Source organism: Rissa tridactyla, chromosome 8, assembly GCF_028500815.1.
Source record: "Rissa tridactyla isolate bRisTri1 chromosome 8, bRisTri1.patW.cur.20221130, whole genome shotgun sequence".
Taxonomy (NCBI): domain Eukaryota; kingdom Metazoa; phylum Chordata; class Aves; order Charadriiformes; family Laridae; genus Rissa; species Rissa tridactyla.
In genome coordinates this window covers 48947174-48968621 of record NC_071473.1, presented here as the reverse complement: position 1 = coordinate 48968621, position 21448 = coordinate 48947174, and the positions used below count along the sequence as shown (strand labels likewise).

The 21448-nt window shown below is 41.7% G+C and overlaps 1 protein-coding gene across 1 annotated transcript; it reads right to left on the bottom strand.

Annotated features, from left to right (window-relative positions):
• Positions 1–520: 520 nt before the first annotated feature.
• Positions 521–20801, bottom strand: SHISAL2A (shisa like 2A). The gene is made up of 4 exons (XM_054212704.1): positions 20620–20801; positions 12547–12686; positions 6171–6249; positions 521–987 (listed from the first exon to the last, which is right to left on the bottom strand). The coding sequence occupies exons 1-3, from the start codon at positions 20799–20801 to the stop codon at positions 6218–6220; spliced, it is 354 nt and encodes a 117-aa protein (XP_054068679.1). The 3' UTR covers positions 521–987; positions 6171–6217.
• Positions 20802–21448: the final 647 nt, after the last annotated feature.

The window sequence follows — 21448 nt, the reverse complement described above, 5'->3', positions numbered from 1 at the left end:
AGAACCCTCAAAAGACAAAAAAAAATTCATTATCATTTATGTTCCCAATTTGGAGCCTCAAAGCTTGAAAGACTTGAAATCTGAAATATGACAGTTAAGACTATGTTGGTTGTTCCTAAGATTTCTGGGGAAATGAAACATGAGATTAGGGCTCTTTAGTTACCTGAAGGAAGTTCAACACCTCACAAATTAGTACTCCAACCTGGAATGCTACTGGAAAATTTTTAAAGTTTGCTTCAAAATAAATATTTCAGCATATTTTGATTTAGAATCTGCAAAACATTTGTGGATGTTTATTTCAATTAATTTCAGTGTTTACTGTTCCCTATGAAAACAGCTATTGAAATGAAAACTTCCCTACAAAAATTCACTTTTTACTAACTTCACTTTGTTGGAAAATTCTCCCATCAAATTAATTTTAAGATCTGTGAGAATCTTCTGAGGAACCAAAGATGAAAGGAAATGATAAAGTAAGAAAAATACAACACAAATGCCAGATTTTATTGAGGTACTGCGTTCACATGTTTGTGCACTGAACAATCACATTTGGCTAAAGACAACCATATTCATGGCATGAAGACAAAACATTAGATGGCACACAGGGAAAGCTCAAAATAAAGCTCGGTCAACATGGTGTGCCAAATTCTGCTCTGCTTGACAACTGTGTTATCTCATTGGAACTGCACAGGGTAAAGACAACAATTTGCACAAAAATGACGAGCAGCAGTAGCCGGTATGTGCAACTCAAAATACTCTACGTCTCAATACAGTAACCATACACAAATACGTAATACTGGCACAGCTTCAGATGGGCCTCTGGTTATCAACAGTGTCTGTATTAGCCAGGAAACACCTCTGTAAGAGTGAGTCTGGTTCTTGGGGCTCACAGTCACAGTTCGTCCTTGTGGCTCAGGAAATGTGTTGAAGCCACTTGGCTTTGTCAACAGCTTGTTTCGGTGGGGGCTTGTGAAGGATGCAGCTCTGTATCTGCAAAATACCAAACACAATTAAGGATTAGACTGAACAGGGGAAGATATTTTTTTCCTCTGCTGCACAGCAGAGTTAAGGAGATCCTATAAACAAATCCAGAGCAAACCATACAGCTCAATCCATTTCACTGGGATTACTTCTTTCCAAGCATCTCATTATATTCCTAATCTTTATCACGTGAAGAATTACACCTCTGAAGGGCATCACTACAGCTATGAAACACTAAATGCCTCCTCTGGGGATGTATGTGGATGGGCAGATCTGCTGTTGCTCTGCTGTGCAAATGAGGATTTCACCTTGGACGTGATAAAGGGTCAAGGCACAATGGTGCTAAAACAAAACAAAAATGGTTTAGCAGATAAAGACAGATCATTCACTTCTATGCAGTACCTCCTGGAAAATGCACCACTAATATCTACATTAAAACTGCACATTTCATTTTTTTTAATGATAGACACACTCACAATGTGTGCCTTTAATCCCAAAGGATACCAAAATATATTTCAAACTACGCTTGAAGTATTTCTATACAAAGAAATTACTCTACTGCTCATTAAAACAGGATTGCTTCTAACGTGAAGCACAACAGTTGTTAGTACAGCTGGGTTTAGAAGCAGATGTTTGTCTCTATATGCAAAAAACAATGGACATGTACTGAAGTCTGGACAGAAAATCTAAGCTAATTCAGCTACTGACAGAAGTTCTGAAGCATGAAATCTTGGATTTCATGGCAGATGGCAACTAGCAGCAAAGAGCATCCTAACCAGCAAAGAACATCACTTCAATTCTGGTTCATTGAGAGGAATGACGCGTATCTGAGTTATCAGTGATATTTTTGTAGATTCTAGATTTTCTTCTGGTAAGGCTCTGAGGATGGTTATATATTCCTGACCAACTTAAATCAAAACATATGAGACATACATACAAACTTAGATTTGTACCCTCCCCCAGTACTGCCATCTGGTTGACAACAGCTCACTATGAGTCAGCAGTGTGCCCCGGCAGCCAAGAGGGCAAACTGCATCCTGGGGTGCATTAAATACAGCATAACCAGCTGGTCAAGAGAGGCGACTATCCTGCTGTATTTAGCATCATAGAATGGTTCGGGTTGGAAGGGACCTTAAAGATCATCTAGTTCCAATCCCCCTGCCATGGGCAGGGACACCTCCCACTAGACCAGGCTGCTCAAAGCCCCATCCAGCCTGGCCTTGAACACCTCCAGGGATGGGGCATCCACAGCTTCTCTGGGCAACCTGTTAAGCCTTGGTGCGGCCTCACCTTCAGTACTGTGTGCAGTCCTGGGCCCCGCAATTTAAGAAGGATATTAAGATACCGAAATGTGTCCAGAGGGCAACAAAGCTGGTGAAAGGGCTGGAAGGAATGTCCTATGAGGAGCGGATAAGAACTTTGGGCTTGTTTAGTTTGGAGAAAAGGAGGCTGAGGGGCGACCTCGTTGCTCTCTACAGCTTCCTGAGGAGGGCACGTGGAGAGGGAGGTGCTGATCTCTCCTCCCTGGCATCCAGTGATAGGACATGTGGGAATGGATAAAAGCTGCACAAAGGGAGGTTTAGACTGGACATTAGGAAGCATTTCTTTACCAAGAGGGTGGTCAAACACTGGAACAGGCTTCCTAGAGAAGTAGTCAATGCTCCAAGTCTGTCAATATTTAAGAGGCATTTGGAAAATACCATTAATAGTTTTCTTTAGCTTGTGGTCAGCCCTGAATTGATCAGGCAGTTGGACTAGATGATTGTTGTAGGTCCCTTCCAACTGAAACAGTCTGTTCTATTCTATCCTATCTCCACACACAGCATTTCTGATTAAATACCAGATTAGAAAGGAGATCAGATGTTCCTATTATGGCCATCACTTTTTCTCCAGACTAGGGAGCAGACCCACACACAGCCTGACACAGCACCCAAAACTGTCTCTACTCAGAGCAGTTTGAGACTTTTCTTCCCAGACCTGAGCACAGTCTACCAAAACCCATGAAACACAACACGACTTTGTAGTTACACTTTGAGGGAGCACGGATAGATGGCAACACAGTAAGGCTGGACTCTAACAAGGCACAATATTAGCCTTAGGTGCTGAACAGTTTGATTTCATGTGAAGGAAGCCATCAATTAAGAATATAATCCTGTGCCACTGGTGACAATGACAGGGGCTGCTGGTATGGCCTAAGGGATGCCTGGGGCTAAGACGCAGACCCCCAACATGCTAAGGCTGTAGAGACCCTTCGTCTATCACACTTTTGACAAGCGTGAGTCTAACCTGTTCAAGATGCCCTTGGAAGAAAGTCCCATAAATTGCATTATTGCCTGGTGCAGTACTGCTCCTACCCTTACAGTTTGGAAGATATTACTAAATCTGGATCTACTTCAATGCGAAATTCAGCACATTACTTACCCTGCCTGCCACAGACATGGAAAATAATCACTGTCCTCTATTTTACATGACTGAACACTGTCACTCATCTTTTCTTTTCTAGACTTAAGCCAGCTTAAGCCTGTCATGCCGTTCCAAAATCTTCATAATTTTCTCAGTTTTCTCCAGCGTATCACCAACTAAAAGCATTACTGAAACAGAGGTACTGCCAGCGCTAATTGGAGCAAATTATTACCTTACATCCTATATACAGTTCCCCTCTTTAGTATGTCAGACTAAAAGAAGAGCCCAGAACATCAATAGTCTGTTTATGGCATACTGTAAATCCCCAGATATGTTTTTCCCCACATCACTTAGTCTGTTATCCTCCCTTAGGGATATTTGAGGATTTATTTCTCATTTTTAAGTACAGTACTTTGCTTTTATCTTTAGCATATTTCACCTTTTTGATTTCAGACCATTTCTCCAGGGCACTGAGATGATTCTGAAAGGCAGTTTTATCCCCCAGAGTTTTGCAACCCTTCCCAGGGTGGTGTCATCCATAAATTTTATACATATACTTTTTACTCCAGCCAAGCTCTTACTACTCAACTGGGACAGAATACCCAGACATCCTTCCCTCCAAAAATGTGTTTGAGAATGAGACACTGAAAACTTTGCTTCTACTGCATTTTCATAAAGACTTGTAAGTCACAGACACTTGTTCCTATTTATCTGACAAGAAAAATTACCTTGACAAAGAGAGAAATTAGACTTGTCATGATTTGTCTTCATGAAATTTGTGTCAGATTTCTCTTGTGCGTAACTTGATTGTTTAATAATTAGAAGCAATGCCTCCAGCTGCCTGTCCTCCCCTTTCCCTTTTTAATGCTAAGAGTTGTGTTTGCCCTCTTGCTGAAACAGAGCATGCAAACAAGCTTGAATTGTATGCTGAACTACATCAGTTGCAAGGGCATAGGGGGTCCTGTTCCTAATTAAAACCCAGTGAATTTGGCAGAGGAAGTATGCATACTAAATCAAATCTAATTGCTACGTGTAGCTTTCTCACAGCAGTGAAAGGTTTACAGCCACTGATGGACTCTCTGGCTTACCAACTGTACTGCAAAGTGGTTCCCCATAGCAGGTGAGGGCATGAAATCTGCAACAAGTAGACAGCATGAAAAGCAGAGGGCAAAAAAGAATTAGAGACCTGGAATTTCTACCAACACTTAACCAGATTATCTGTTGAAGTTCAAAAAAGATCCTTGCCTCCCTCCCTTTCCATTTTCACATAAAGTTCCCAGCTGCTCCATTCTGCATCTGGAAGCAAAAAGGCTCACAGGCTATAGTTTTCCTGGTTTTAGCCCAAAAAGAGGTCTCAAGTATTTTGAGTCTTCATAATAATGCCAGCCTCATTTTGCCAACAAAAAAATTGGATAATTCATCCACAAAAAATGCTTAGTGGTTAGCCAGCTACACTTCAGGGCACTCCATAAACATTAGCCTCTATAACCCGGTGGAAAGCAGGCAAACCGAAGCACGTGGAAATGAGATTCGTGGCCTTCAGAAAGCAATGCCACATTCACAGACATATACTGAGGTCTCATCTCAGTATTTAACACCTGCCACAGATATTTTTGGATTTTCTCACTACAGACGGCTTTTCTGACTGTGGGATCCTTTTTAGTCTTCCCATGGTGTTTTTCTCCCACAAGCCACTTCATTTGCAACAGCAGAAAAAAAAATAATGTGTGGAGGTGGTTAAGAGTTTCAAAATGAGTTTTGTTACGCTTAAGTATTTGAGGACAAGCAGCCCAAACCAACCTGTTATGCTGACAATAAAAAGTTCTGAGACAGACGCATTTGCTCTTATGATGCACAATGGCTTTTTTTAAGGGTATAAGAGAAAATACATGAAGCAGGGAACTCTGACACGTTTACTTTCCTGCTCTTCTAAGAAGAACTGCTGAGCCAACAGCCCCACTTTTTTTTTTCTGTGACAGACATTGCTGATCTATGGCTATTCTCACATTCTGTGGCTGTTTAACCATGAGCTTTCACCCCCTGCAGAAAGTAAAATGCATGTTTCGTGCCATCTGAAGTCTTTTGCATTATTCATAAATTCCTCTTAAGTCTGAAGTACAATGCATCTGTAACAGCATACATTTTAAATATTATTTTGCATGGTCTGTGCCATAGGCAGTTTGACCTTTAAACACAATTTCAGCATAAAAATCAAGTCAGCATATAAACTTCACTTCTTGCAAGATAACCTTCTTCAGTTCTCTATCACACTTGACTCAGCACTCATAGGTAGCATCCCCAAGAAGCAGAATATGACTAAACTACCCACCAGATACTTCACTGCCCTTTGTCACACAGGAGCCTTTCTAGCAGTTCATTGCTAAAGAATTTGTTTTGAACGGTAATTACAATGGCTGCCTCCTTAGTAAGCTCTGGTTTATCCTGGACAGCATCAGGGAAAGGACAAAGACAGCATAAGGGGAATGTAATCTTCTCTGGCACACAACCATGAAGGAATATTCAGGTACAAATAAATCAAGAGATTTCTCTGTGGAAGGACTCTGTTCAAGTCTCTGCAGATACTTCCCTGTGCAAGGATAGCATCAGAGCAACGCCTAAGTAGATCAAACAGACACAGTTCACTAGTACTTGTCAGAAAGCTAAAAACCCACAAAAAGAATCATAGCATTTTGAAAAATGCTTATCATATCTGCATCACCAGATATAAAACAGAGCTGAGGGTATACAAATGCAACAGAGCAAGATAAAAAGAAGTGTTCTCACTGTACCTATTTTTGTTACAGCATTGGTAGAATCCATCCAGTGCCTCTGTTTTTCAACATACCGAACTCCCTCTAGTCTCACTGTCTGTAAAACAAAAGCATTTTTAGTAAAACTGACAGCATTATTCTTCTTTTAGTTGCAAGTAGTAATACATAGATGTGCCTGCTGCACTAAAAAAACCAGTTCCTGGAATCTTCCTCTACAACCTTTAGCAGATGGGATGGACCACAGCCATTCCACTTTCCATTCCTGAGCCTATTATTAACTTGTGTTAAGAAAGAATAAACATAAGATGAAAAGCAGTTTAAGGCAGCAGCACTGTGATAGAAGTAGGACTTATAGCAGGAAATCAGAGAGTCTCCTAAAAGAAACAGCAGAAAATATCCCATATTCAAGAATAGAGATCAGAAATTTCAAACTTTCACCCCTCTCCAAACATGATCAGTCACTATTGCCTTCACTGCACTTTCCAAAGCGCTGCATGGGGGGAGGCTCGCAATACTCCTTTGCATGAAAGAAGTGTCATCCTGGTTTTTCAGAAAGACTGAAGGGATGACAGAAACAAATAAAGCAATTTTTAGTTAGGCATTTCACCAGTTGCCCACAAAATCTTAAGTTCTGGCATCTCCCATCTTTTGAGTGCTTGGTTTTGAAACTTAGTAGTATTTGAATATTGTTTTCCAGAGCAGTTAAAATACATAGTTCATTAAAATTCCACAAGGTAACTGACACAGACACCTGCTCGGTGCAGAAGAGCTGGAATCTTTAGATTCAGTGCAGACAACTTGAGTTTGCCCAACTGATCAGAACAACCAAAGCAAAAGCAGTCTGCTGTGGGTCACTGTCAAGAAGTGAGAAATACTCTGCCAGTGGTCTTCACTGATACCTGCTGACAGCAGAGAAAGCAAAGCTCTAGAAGGAAAGACTTTTCTGACCACACTTTCAACTTCCTCTCTTTTCTTTCTTACCTTATAGTCACTGTTTCATTCCCTTCCTGCTTTCCTCATTGTTTCCAGTCATAATTTTCTGCTATTATGCTTCCCATGCTAGTCCCCGTCTCCACAAACAGCCACCTCAGTTCTTACTTTGAGTCCCTCCTATCTCTCTTCTCTGCCCTAAGTCTCTGGTTGTTCCCACCTTGTGCATGCTTCCCATCTGCAAGGCTCCCTCTTCATATCTCTCCCCACGCACCCCGCCTTTGCTCTCCAGCCCACCCATGGCCATTGTCCCACTCCCTGGCCCTCTCAGGAGTTTCTCCATCCCCTCCGGCATCAGCATCGTGTCCTCCCTGCTCTGCTGCTCTCAACCCCATTAGCCCCCTACCTTTTCCACATGCTCCTAGGCACACCCAGATCCTTGTTCAGTTGCAATTTCTCCTTTATCTACTGGCTCTAAAACATCTCCTTGCTCCATCTTCGCACCTAAGACACCTTATGGAGCTCATCAGTCTTCCTCCCAAACCGAGTTTCCCTGTATTTCCCATTAGCCTCTAGACCTCTTTTTCCACCTTCCCAGTGCTTGGGCCAACACAGAGAAAAAGAGAAAAAAAAAGCAAAGCATAACTGGGCAGGATACTTCTGTCCAAGGAAGTGTGTGGGGAAGGGATTAAAAAAGGTTCCCTATATCCAATAGGAATGAAAAGTCGAGATTCTAACATTTTCAGTTACAAAAATTGAAACAAAGCAAATTGGGCAAAGGAATTTTTTTGTTTTGAAGTGTTTTGAAAGTTGCATGTTATTGTTTGAATTGAAAAACCTGCAGTTTGGTTTCAAAATATCAAAATGGGATTTGATAGTTTGTCATGTCAAAATATCTGTACAATATTTAAGCTAAGATCTTAGTTGAAACCAAGTCTTTTCAGTGAGTTATTTTAGCTGTGATCAAAAAAATAGCATCCCCCTATTTCAGAAACTCCAAAAGTGAAAAAAAAAATTCCTTATCAGTTATAGAGGAAGGCATCCTGTTTCCAGGGTGTCTAGATTTCATATCTAAAACAGTTTACAGCATCTATGAGTATCTTTGCAGTAAAAATACGTGACTCTTAATGAACGTCAAAAAACTCACTGCTACAAGAAAGTCTGGGAAATTTAAAAGCGAAGTAGTCCAATTTAAACATTTCCAAATTTAATCCTTCCTAGTGATGTAACTTTGAGCTAATGTTACCCTTTCCACTAAATTTGAATTTCCAGCTCCAAAATAGGAAATTTCTTCATTTCCTAAAAGGAAAATCTGTGGGGTTTTTTTTATATAGTTGAGCCCATTTGGATGATTTTTCCCATATATGAATATCTGAGGCAGATGGCTGCCAAAGAGAAAAGTAGCCTAACAGGGGAAAAGTAGCCTAACAGGCTAGTTGCAGAAAGACCATATAGTGGAAATTATGGATAAACCTAGAAAGCGAAGCTATCAATGCATACTCCAACAACCAAGCACAGTGTCTCTGAATTCAGACAGCAGCTATTTGGTTTCAGAACCAATAGAGTCAGGTAATTTTGCTGAGCTAAGGAGGAGAAAGTGTGAGCATTTGGTGCTTTTTCATCAAAAATATCTAATAATTTGTATATTTGAATAGTGTCCCTTGATGAACCTTTAATTAAGGAGAGAAATAGGGACAGGAAGGCCATCTGGCTATTTTTCAAGCTGAGCTGTCACTGCTTTGTAAGAACAAAAAATTAATCTCTTCTATTAAAGTACATTTTCCCCAGCACTTCTGAGTAATTTACAAGGCCGCAAGTTCTCAAAGCTTTTGCACAAAGAGAAGTTTTATGGTTAGAAGGAGAACAAAGCATATGACCAAATTCCCTTTCATCTTGGGAAAATCTGTATCATTTGTATTCTTGGGGCTTGGATTTCTTTGGGGCCTTCATTTACCAAGAAGAAACACTTTTGTAGGTGTCCAGCCTTCACATGGGAGAAACAGAACCACCTACAATGAGTTCAGTGAAAAATCCTTTCTCTCAAACAGAGCTTACTGAGCAACATGTATGATCAAAAAGCAAGTTCACTATGCTAAGTATGCTCCAATGAGCTGAATACTCACCTTAGTCTCAAAAAGCATGGTTCAGTTCTCTGTACCACAGAATTCCTGTGTCAAGCTAGTCTTAGAGCCATGTTTTTAGAGACATCATAAGCAAAAGGACAAAGGTCTTCTGGTGAGTGATGTCCTTTCAAAATTCCACTGAACATTAATGTCTAGACTGACACACAAAGCATTAAAAAAAAAAAGACACTTCCCTGCAGTGCTGCTCCTTGTAAGATGGGGTTAATAGCATCCCCCTATTTCAGAAAGGTAGCTGTAAGGATAAATAGAGGAAAAACTATGAAGCTCTTGGATGCTTCAGTAAGGCAGACCATTAACCCACACTCCGAATCCTAGGTGAACCTTGCATTTTGAAGCAGAGTGCAAACAATACGAAAGCAATGTATAAAGAGCTGAGATTCTGTCTGTCAAAGGGGAGGATTTCATTGAAAAAGGCAAATAAAGTACATTGCTGCTTTTCATTGAGAAATATTAGATCTGATAAGAAACTAGACTCTAAACTATTTTGGCAGTACACACTGTCTTGCATATAAAGGATCTACCCTGCACTCTACAATATGATACTACAAATAGGAATTAGTAACAACAGTTTCTATCGGTATAATTCCATTAACATTTAAGTAGTTACTCCTGATCTACATCAGTGACTGAGCTCATTTTTCCTAAAATTCAGTTCTCAGATTAAAATGTTAATTTTTGCAAGGGCTAACAGCAGGCTTCACTAACTCAGGAACCCCGTATGTAATATCTGTATTGATGCTATCGCAGACCATTTCTTCAAGGCTAAATAGAGGCAAATTCCAGCTGATCTGCCTTTTGCAGAATCAGAAACTTTAACAAAGGGCACACATCCAGTTTATTGTTAGATTTCTGATTGATCTTGCAATTATTTCTGTAAACATTCAACAATTCCACTTCTATATTTAGGAGATCTTGGATGAGCCCACAGCCCACAGAACAATGACCAACTTTGACTATTACATGAGGGAGGAAAGGCATACAATAATCAATTGTATGTTTAATGAAATACAAAACTCCAACTGAGCTGATATACCATGGGTGAAACTGAATATAATAAAAAATATTGCTTTCATAAATGAGTGCTCTCTGAATGCTCCAGGGGTACAGACGTTGCACACCACCTAATGTGTGACACAGCCTTCACCTCAAGACAAGATTACACTAGTTCAGAAAAAGCAGGGCTGAGCTGAGTTCACAGTAAAAACTCAGTCCTCAGGCCTAAAATTTTCTGAAGCTTCTAAAAACTGTTTTAATTTTTTGTAATTAATTTTTATTGCCTATACATGATTATGCTCAAATCTCAGAAGAACTGAAAAAGCAGGAGAGGCTGCTCTTAATGTTCCTCAGGCCTGAAAGCAGCTAACCAGCCATCTCATAAGATACTCACACCTTGCATGACTTCCATGCAAAAGAAACCCTAGTACGATGAAGATAAGCACTCAGGCTTGGCAATGAAATCCTCCAACATTTTCAAAGATCTCTCAACCTTGGCAAAGTAACTGGCTTTCAATTTCTGGCAGTCCACCTCATCAACAGCTAAAGCTATCAGAATTTAGATGTGAAATCATTGTCATTCAAAGCACCCTAAGAAGCAGAATAATAAAAGTGAAAAACACAGGATGAAAGCAAAGTCAAAACAGTGTTTAAATACAAAGTAATGCAGTCTGAATAAAGCTCAAAACAGCACAGGAGATGGTTAGGAAAAACCAAAGATCTCTCAGCTTCCTGGAATCTTAAGACCTGGAATCGCGAGACAGGATGCCTATGTGAACACTGGGCCATCAGTAGGGGATCTTGGGATGCTGTCCACCTTACAATAGGAAGGGAGGAAAGATTTCTAATGCCAAAGCAGGATGTGGTTTTGCAGCAGGGTTCGAGTCTGCAGAGAAAGATGGAATCACTTGGCAGCAGCGGTGCAACAGCACCTGCCTCCTTCCCAGCTCCCCATATGCCAAACAGGTCTGGCACAAAAATACAAAGCATGAGAAAAAACCAGCACTGCTGTCCTGGCAATGGATTAAGAGCTGATGCTGTATCAGGAAAACCTGAGGGAAGAAGTTATATGGCAACACGTTCAAAAGCATAATGCCAATTTATAATTAGAACACAACCATCTTGTAAAAGATCACTAGGCATTTTGTTAATCCCACCCAAGATTTTATTTAGGCCTTTCTAGGTAGCAGGTCTTATTTCCACTCCCTCTCTCCAGGACAGGTGTGAAGTTTTCAATTTGCAGATTAGTAGCAGTTTGCTGAACGTGTGACTTTCACTTCAGCAGCTTGCTCAGCTCATGTGGCTCCAAAAGGAGAGTCTGCATTGCCTGACAGCCCTATAAACTGCTTTTAGACCAAAACCTGCATTCTCTGTAGAACAAAACAAGACATAGGAAGTTTGATATGAAGTGGACTGTGTTAACCAGACACTCAGGAGGGGGCGTACTGATTTATAATAGGCTATAATTACAGTAACTCATTGGTCATTTATTGCCATGCAGGTATGGAAGCATTTTAAAAACTAGTTAAAAAAAAAAAGAAAAAATTTCAGGTGAGGGGACTTTTTCCTGAGAATTATTCCCCTTTTTCAACTTGCTGAACTTCCAAGGCCTAAATAACTTCCTGCACCTTTACTGATGAACTACTAAAGCCACATTTAAACATTTTATGAAGTCCAAAACAAAGGGCGAAACTTATCACACCCCATCCCACCATCAAAACTTGCAGTCAGATTTCACAAGCGTAGTGAAATAGAGCAGCAGCCACAGGTTTTTCCACGCCAGTGTGCTAGCGCTGGCTACATGCACTGTTCCTGCAGGCATCCACTGATACAGTTTGGGCACGAAAGTATGGACTCCTGGGACTGAAGCAGAGTCTTAGATTTCAAAGACTGGATCCTATGTTAGGAAGAAAGAAAAAAAGAATGCCCTCTCCCTGTCACGAGAAAATACACTTAAAATCTCTTTTGATATTCTTATTCCTAGAATTAAATCACTACTATATGTTTATGTACTCTGAACAGGAAATCCAGAGCAACTAACTGATTAAGCCCCTTCTTGATAAAGGGACTTTTTGTTGCACCATTACTCAGTATTGAGAAGTTTTACGCTTTTTCTACTACTAAATAAATATATTGAGTTTGTGTTAAATTTTTTCGTTTGGCACAGATTTCATTCAGAAAGTAAAACAGCAAGATAGCTTGACTATATCTTGAGGTCCCCATCAGAAAGAAAATACACACTGTTGGATTCCTCCGCATCCATTTAAAGACAGAATAAGGCTTTTCCTCTGCAGGAGATAATGTTTGTCAATAACAACTGGTCTTACCTGCCATCTGTAAGCTTAAACCAGTATCCAGTTTGCTGCCTGGCTTCGTGCTGATGAACAAATAACAGAGAACACACACAGTGATGATAAAAGCAAAGAGGACCACTGCTGCTATCGACAGTCCCACGAGTGCTCCAACGCTAGGAAGAGAGAAAAACAAAGAAATTCAGTGTATAAACAGCCTGGAACGCCCATTAAAACAATCGTCAGGATGATGTCTGGAGGTTATCTGTACTCAGGTAGGAGAGTGAGTGTATATTTTTACTGTACACAAAAGTTTAGAGCTCAATACTTAAGTTGCATAAACTGGAATTATTTCACTGCCCTCAGCAGGGTCAATGTCATCACACAGCAGCTGAACATCTGGCCCTCGGTGACGTTTCATGTTACCTATGCATACTACTCCTGAGTCTGATTAAAACTGTGTTTATGAAAATCAAAAATAACTTCACGCAGTAACTGGCATCAGTGAGATCAATAACTTCTCCAATGCAGTACATATTCCCAGATAAGCTTAATATCACATAAATATCACATGTACACACAAAGAGGGATTCCAGAGCTCCAGGCAGCCCATGCAAACTCCTTTTTCCTCAAACACCACGACTATTAAAGCTATATTTTTCAGTCTGAAAAAAAGTATGTTTGTCAGACTTCCCCCAAGGATGACATGCCCATAAAAAATGGGCTATAAAACATGCAAGCCATGTTATTCAATTCTGTTAGCAGCTCTGTAGAGCAGGGTGGAGTACTGCTATCGCTGTTGTGCTTTGTGTTAATGTAATAAATCTCTAATCAAGATTGGAGACGTTCTTCCATGATCTTCTTCAGGGTAAAAGGAAACTAAAGATGAATTAATTTATACACAATATCAAAGGCATCATAGGAGGAGGAACTGAATTTTCAGGAGGCCAAACATACAGCAGTTTATTTAGATTTTATCAAGAAACTACTTCTGCAGGATAGATACTACTTTATACTGCTTCCATAGACATTTGGTGAGACAGTATATGTATATACACAGAAACCTCTTTAGTAGTTTCCTTATTTCCGCCCTTCTTTTCAAGTCTTTTCCTAATACAAAATTGTCACGATGAAATAAAGAACTGATTGCAATACAGTCTAGCTATCATTTGCTATCCTCTCCTGGGACATTTGGTGCCTTCAGTGTTCCAGTCCTCTGTTCTACAGCCCAAGCCAAAGACACTGACTTTGAAATTAAACAGTGGCCTTTTGGTCATAGATGAAGAGAGTCCAAGGATCAAGAATCCTACTATTACTGCTCTGGTGCATTTACAATTTTGACAGATGTAGAAAGGACAGAAGAGAGATGAACATCTTAAATTCTACAAACCCATCCTCTAGTGATAAAAATGCCTTTATGTATCACCGCTATCAGTGAGAAGTCACTTCTACTGTGGCCTTGCAGAAAAATGAGAAGAATTGTGCCTCGGGATGTTTTTATGAATTTTACATTCAAGCTACTGCAAAGCTTCTCTACAAGCTCCCATAACACCAGCAGACAGACATGTCTATGGGAGAAACTCTTAAGATCAGCAAGATGAGAACAGCAGATATCGGTATGACTTTAAGATGCAGTTCTCATTAGTTACCACTCAGACCCACTAATGAAGTTTGTGCAACATTTAGTGTCACACACACAACTAAAATAATTCGTTATCAGCAAAATGATTGGTTCTGGAAAGAATAGCTTTGCCCTGATGAAGATTTTTCATGGTATTTATCATCTGCATGAACTAGAGTGTCCTTATATGTTTGTTTATATATGCATGTATTAAGCAAATTTGTCCTTATTTTTTGTCTCAAACAAAACTTACAGGCAAGCAATACTCTGCTTAATATGGAATTTGATTATGTCCTTACAGTCAGAGGTCTCATCTGGGTTCTAGCACCATTTTTGCATTTTCACTTGGAACACCTTGACCCAAATGAACAAAACAGAAGAAATACACTACAGGGGCTGAGGTCAGCAGCCATCAAGCTAAGAATGATCTCCACAGCTGAATCTATTTGAGGATGTAATAAAAACCCAAAGGCTTTTCAGAAAAAGGTATTTGTGCTTTTTTGTCATGACAGTATTAGCCCTATTTTAAGATTCCTTTTAAATAACAGTCTGCAGTGCGGGACAAAAGAGGTTGCTCACCATTACCCAAACATTAAGCAGAGTCAGCTGTCCTAAAACTAAATAGATCAAGTACATATTAATGACTATATTTTTTTCTATTTGGCTATATATTACTTCTTGGTTGTAGCTCTCCTCCATGAGTTGTAGAATGTGACATTAACAGTACAGTTGTGTATTGTACAGCACAATGCATCTTCATTACCATAACTTGTGAGAGATGCTTTGTGAGTTACAAATGGCAAAGGTAAGAAAAGCAGTTCCTAGGGAACTCTCCAGTATTTCCTACAACTTATAGGTTATTGCCACTAAAAATGCTTTTCATGCTCCAGCAGCCATATGAAAAGATCTCATCCAAAACATGGAGATCAGCATCAGAAAACCAAACCCTGGATCGCACTTCCTAAATCAATCAGAAAATAAGATTCTGTTTGTATATACTCTTTTTAAACATAATGTTTCAACACCAGATTTTTCTCAATGTGCTGAAGCCATCAACCCTCTTGGAATGTAAAATTAATTTCTTTAAAGTTAATTTTGGGTTAAATTTTGGGGGTAGGGTGTTGTTTCTTAATTTATTGAATTAATTCAGAGGAATTTAGCACGCCTTCCACAGCTGTGAACTCTGAAGTGTCTTAACCAGAGCACAATCTTTTCTTTCTTTTTTTATAGTGAAAATGGTTATCAGAAGCAAAACACCAAAGTAACTATGACCATTGATCATTTTAATGATCAACCTCCTCTGAAAATAAAGACAGCCCTTCAGCATGTCCCCTACATTCTACAACAATTACTGTGGTGCTGCATATCCATCTAGAAAAGCTGTTGCTAAAAACATTTTGCCATCTTCTTATCTTTACCTGAAATACTAGGTGTTTAAAGTCCACGTCTGCTATCATTAAAGTCTACAGGCCTCAGGGTGTGTCTTCAAGATCAGTCTTCCGACAGCAGAGATATTAAACAGGCAAAATAAAAGTCACTCTTGCTCACAGCTGTGGCCTCATTACTAAGCAAAAACCTCTGCACTAACAACCTACCCACCCCCAAAATGATGATCTAGCATAAAAACGGCAATAAAGGCAACACAAGCAATGCTAACTTTGATAGAAGATCATGAAATGGTTTGGGTTGGAAGGGACCTTAAAGATCATCTAGTTCCAACCCCCTGCTCTGGGCAGGGATGCATCCCACTAGACCAGGTTGCTCAAGGCCCCATCCAACCTGGCCTTGAACACCTCCAGGGATGGGGCATCCACAGCTTCTCTGGGCAACCTGTTCCAGTGTCTCACTACCCTCATAGCGAAGAAAGACCACACACCAAAAAAAAACCAACGCAAAACTCTCCCAAGTTACTTTCTACATACAGTAAAGGTACAGCTATACCACCCATTTCACTGATGCTCCTACTGCTATTACACCAAGTGACACATACACACTTGCCACACATTTCTGCACAGCCACAGGCTCTACAGAGCAGAGAGGCTCTGCTCCATCATCAGACTCCCCAGGGCTCCCCATGCTGCTGTCTAGAGAGCTGATTAGTGGGTCATCGACATTTCTGTCAGAGGAATCTCAGCATCATCCACCTACAGTTATTTTTAGTCCATAAAATTAGTCCGTCCACACCAACAACAGCTAGGAAAAATTTAAATATTGGCTAAGCAGATGCAGTATGTCCACCGATAAATTAAAAGGAAGCTCATGAGTCATCTGCATCTGAGTGAATCAAATGTTCCTAATGCCATTGCTGCAGTGACGTGTTGTACGTAGGATTTGCAAAGCAAACAGATAAATATTCCCAGAAGACTGGAAGAATGGGCATACAAGAAAAAAGACTTGCTACTTTGGAAAGCCAAAACAGACTCCTAGAGATCTGTACAGCTAAGCAAAGCTTAGCTACAGCATGGTTCTATGGGTATTAGTTAATAAAGCATTTTTAATAAAATCTATACTTGGCCTGCCCGAGTTTTAATCAAAAATGTAATATTACATGAAACTTATAAAAGGAATGGATTTGGAATGGATACTGTAATTCTGTTTGATACTGAAAGAAGCCATTGAATTTGCAAAATAAAACCTAATTGAACAGTGACAAAAATAATTCAAAGATATTTTGAAACAACAAGAAAACAAAAGAGTACTGACTGAACCTAACTGCATCACAGTTCATTACCAATACTACATGGTCAGCATTTCTCCCCTTCCACTCAGTTTTGGAGGTAAAGTAGATGTCGTGATGACTGCACGTACACACACAGCACACATCTCTGAAGGGTGAGCTGTTCAATGTTTTGCTCACTGGTGTTTTATAGCATCTTGTTTTGTGGTTTCAAAAGCTGCGTAACCTTCTGGTGAATTTTGTACACCCCTGCCTCTTACTAATGTTCTCTCTCTTGTTCCGTGGGCTCCTGACTGCTGTAAGAGATAGAAAAAACCCACATCCCTCACTCTTCTTTACTGAGGTCAGTTTTACAAGAAATGTGGAAAAAGAAGCTAGGCTGCTCTAACAAAAAAAAAAAATAAAAAAAAATGCTATACTATTTGATTTTTCAGTACCAGCAAAAAAAAAAAGGATAAGCGAGTAAATAATATTAATTACAGATAATAAATTCAAGGCAAAGTATGAAATGTGTCAGAGTTGTTCAATGGTCAATTATTTATGATCGTCCAGCAGCTCCCAGTACAGCAGGTGTTAGGATGCACTTTTCAAATACTGCTGCTAGGGGATAGTCCAGTGTATAGCTCTAAACATCGTACAGGCAGTAGTGATTTGGCAAAAAAAGAATAGCATAGGCCTGCAAGCGACTATTGCTTCAGGTTGCCTAGGCTGCTGGTTTCTCTATGAACTGCTTTCATCAGAGCTGACTGCCAAGTGGTCTGGCAACGCACCTCCCACAGCAGGAAAAACACAGGAGAAATATGCAGTAGCTTCCTGAAATTCTACCTTGTGTGTCACCAAACAGAAGTAAATCCTGACATACCACCAACCACTTGGTAGTGCATTCAGTCACCGCTATCAAATTAACGGGGGAGTCAAGCAAACGAAGATTTAGGATGAGAAACTTAAAGCTCTGGAGTAAAGGAAAACCTGCAACAATTTCCCCATCGGAGCTTCCAACTCCTTTCCCTTCCTCAGTACGTTCGATCTCCTGACTTACCTTGGCTGGTTTGGCTAACTCTTAAACAGTTTTAAGTCTTAAGGGTTTCAAGTCTTAAAAGTGTGTCCTCAAAAGCTGTAAGAAGCATTTGAAGGATTATTTTAACATATGGTTGTTACATACTGATAAAAGTGACAGTCCAAGACAAAGACAAGCAAGGCAGTGATCACAAAAACATTCTGAGAGACCAGAAAATGTTATTTTTATGTTTTCCTTAAACTCCTAATGGAACTATCACGTGCAAATATATACAAAGTGCTGCAATACCATAGCGTTTCCAGTGTGTTAGTAACTAAAAATTGTGGTCTGATTTGTAACCAGAAAACACTTCGGAAAACCAAAATTTCAATTCTAACCACTCAGTAACTTTGCTTAGAGAGGTAAAGTGTATTTATTCATCTCTTATCTATGATGGTATAGACAGTTATGGTAGAATTTAAGCACAACCAAAATCCCACAAGTTGCAATTTACTTGGATCCCTTTAGCAACTTAGGGCCATCGCAAAGGGGGGAGGGGGGTGAAAAAAGAAAAAAAAGAAAAAACCCTGAAGTTTCAAAGTTTTGGCCCAAATATCTGACCCAGGTGGAGGCTAAGCAGTCATACTTTTCAGACCCTAGAAAATCTCTGTAAAGGAAGATCCTTCAGAGTGCTTCATTAAAGCCTCTCATGGGACTCAATTCTTTAAGGTGCTTTCTGAAAAGATCAAGCTTTAACCGTCTTCACTATAACATCTCATCCAGATGCAAGAGCACAACTTTTTTATCTTAATCTTTCAGTAGTTTAATTTTTCAGTAGTTTAAACACAACGTCAGGGCTCTGAGTGTGTCTGGGTTGCATCTGACCCTGGCTATTATCCCCAAGCCACGATGACCAGTCTTGCTCCGCTCACCTTACCTGGATATGAGGGACGGGTCCTTTGATGGTGAAGCCACTACCCCCATCCACCTCATTACCACACTCTCTCCTCAGGAAGCTGCTGGCACTTGCTGCGTCCTGACATAAAATCTTTCATTAAAGAGTCAGCATTACTAGGAGGGGAAGATACTGCCTTGTTAACCTGATGGAGTCTATGAAGTGTCAATAAGCAGATGGATAAAGGAACCCAGTGGATAAAGTCAGATTTTTCAAAAAGCCCTTGACAAAGCCCCGCACTGAAGGTAGGACTAGGAAGACTGAACTGACACAGGATTAGGGAAAAGATTCTGATATAAGTTCAAGGCTGATTAAAAGAATAAAGAGCAAAGCATATAGCTGAGTGGTCCCTTTTCAATATAAGGAAATAGCACAGAGATCAGTGCTGATGCTGATTTTATTCAGTGTCTTCATCTACAACCTGGAGAAGAATGAAATCTGAGTTTCTGATGATCCTAAGCCCCTACAAGTGATACAACACTACGAGGGTAAAGAATGCCAGAAGATTTGTAGAAAAATAAGTGAGCAGGCAAAAGCGATGCAGATGAGTTTCAGTGTACATAATACATAATGTAATGTATAAATAAAGAAAAGCAAGCTTACATGACAACGAACTTGGGCAGTTCTGAACTCAAGAAAAGTTTGAGAGTCATCAGTGACAGCTCACTGAAATCACAAAGTCAATGTGCAGCAGCAGCCAAAGACATCAACAAAACATTGGCCACCAACAGGACAGATTTTTGAGAGCAAGACTGAAGGCAGCATTTTGCCATTGTAAAACCTTGCCGTACCCACATCTTGAGCACGCAGCTCCAGATTATGCACCTCTAAAAGCAGCGTTGTGGAGTGAAAAACAGCATAGATGAGGCGCGACTAAAATGATCAGTGGGAAATAGCCTCTGCCTCAATGACAATCCAAAAGGACTAAGACTGTTCCATTTGGAGTGGTGAAAGCTGAGAACTGATGCAAACACTTACCAAATTTTAAACACTGTGCATAAACTGAACACACAATTGTTGTTCACCAAATCTCACAATACTAATACTAGAGGGCACTCCCGAAAACTAGTAGGAAACAGTACAAAACAGATAAAAGGATATATCATCAAACAGCGGGTAGTGACTGCTGCCACCAGGGGTGCAGAAGCAGAGAGCAGAAGCAAGTCCAGAAAGGGATTAGACAACATCAGGGATAACAAGTCCATAAAAAGACGGTGAAAGCACGACGCAGAACTGTACTAACACCCTGACAGAGCCAGGCATGGATGCTGAAGAGCCTGTGGGGAACTGGGCACAAAAAGCAGCCCTGCTGGCTGTGTGCAGCTCCAAGAGCCACTGCTGGAGATCCAGTGGGAGCCGAGTGAACCCTGCCCTGACCCAGGAGAGCCCAAGTCCATCCACCATCTTCCAAGTGGAAAGTTACGTAGTGTCTTACTAGACACACTGAAAAGTGGCTGAAGTCATTGGGAACTTTATGCATGCAGGATCTTACTCAGGCCCCAAAACAGCCATTCCCCTCACGCCGAGAGGAGGGAGGGACGCTCTGGATGCTCTGTACACAGGCACCGAGCATTTCCCAGCGCTCCCTTACAGAAACCACCAGTTATTTCTTTCAGAAACCAACCTGGCGCAAGCAGAAGTCCCTCAGGGCAGCAGCTGCAGCTCCACCGGTACTCTCAGCGGGACAGAGACAGCCTGAGAGCGCCCGGCTACAAGTACCTCAGAAACACGAACCAAGCTCGGGTGAACGCGGATCTCCCGCCTCCGCGGGGCCGCCGAGCCTGGCCCGCCCGCAGCCACCCCGCCGCCCGCCATGAGGGACCGGTCCCGGGGCAGGGTGGGTGCCGCCGCTCCCCTACCTGAGCCACCACATGTAGCTATGCTCGTAGGGGAAGAAGCTGTGGGGGTCATCGCAGCAGTACTTGACGTCCTGGAAGCCGCAGCAGTACACGGCGCGGGCGTCGCCGCCCGTCCGCGGGCAGATGAACCCGCTCACCAGCACCTTGTCGGCGTTGAGGTAACTGCTGCACTCCGCGCTCATGGTGCGGCGCCGGCCGGCCGCCCGCACGCCGGGCTGCCCGGCGCGTCGGCTCCGGCGGCACCCGGGCGGGAGGTGGGGCGGCGGGCGGGCGGAGCTCGGGCGGGCGGGCGAGGGGGCTGCGCTGGCAGCGGCGAAGAGCGGGGCAGGCGTCGAGCGGGAGCCGCCGCGTCCCCCCCGCCCCGGGGGTCCGCCGCGAGAGCCGCCCGCGCCCTGAGGTGAGGGAGGGAGCGGAGCGTTTCCCGCCCTGCGGGGGAGGGAGACAGAGGGCCGTGTGGGGCTGGCCGCCCCCGGCGTTGCTCACCTTAAAGGCGGCACCCCAGCGTCTCTCCGCTGGGGCTTGGTTTTCCCTCAGCGCTGGGCCCCACGTCGAGGGGAGACTTCGGGGGTCCGCCCTCACCCATCAGCCTCGGTGGGGTCTCAGGAAAGCCAGAGCGGGGAGGTAATGGAGTTCAGTTGGGCTCAGGACACCTTGCCTTTATGAGAGGTAAAAACTCCACATAATTTAATGTTTCTGAGAGACCAGTCTCCTACTCTTTTCAGAGGGCATTTCCTTTAGGCATTTTAGACCATTTTATTTTTAAAAAGTGGGACCCAAGCAGTCATTCTGTTACCTGTACAAATGAGCCTGCAAATTTTGCAGAGGGAAA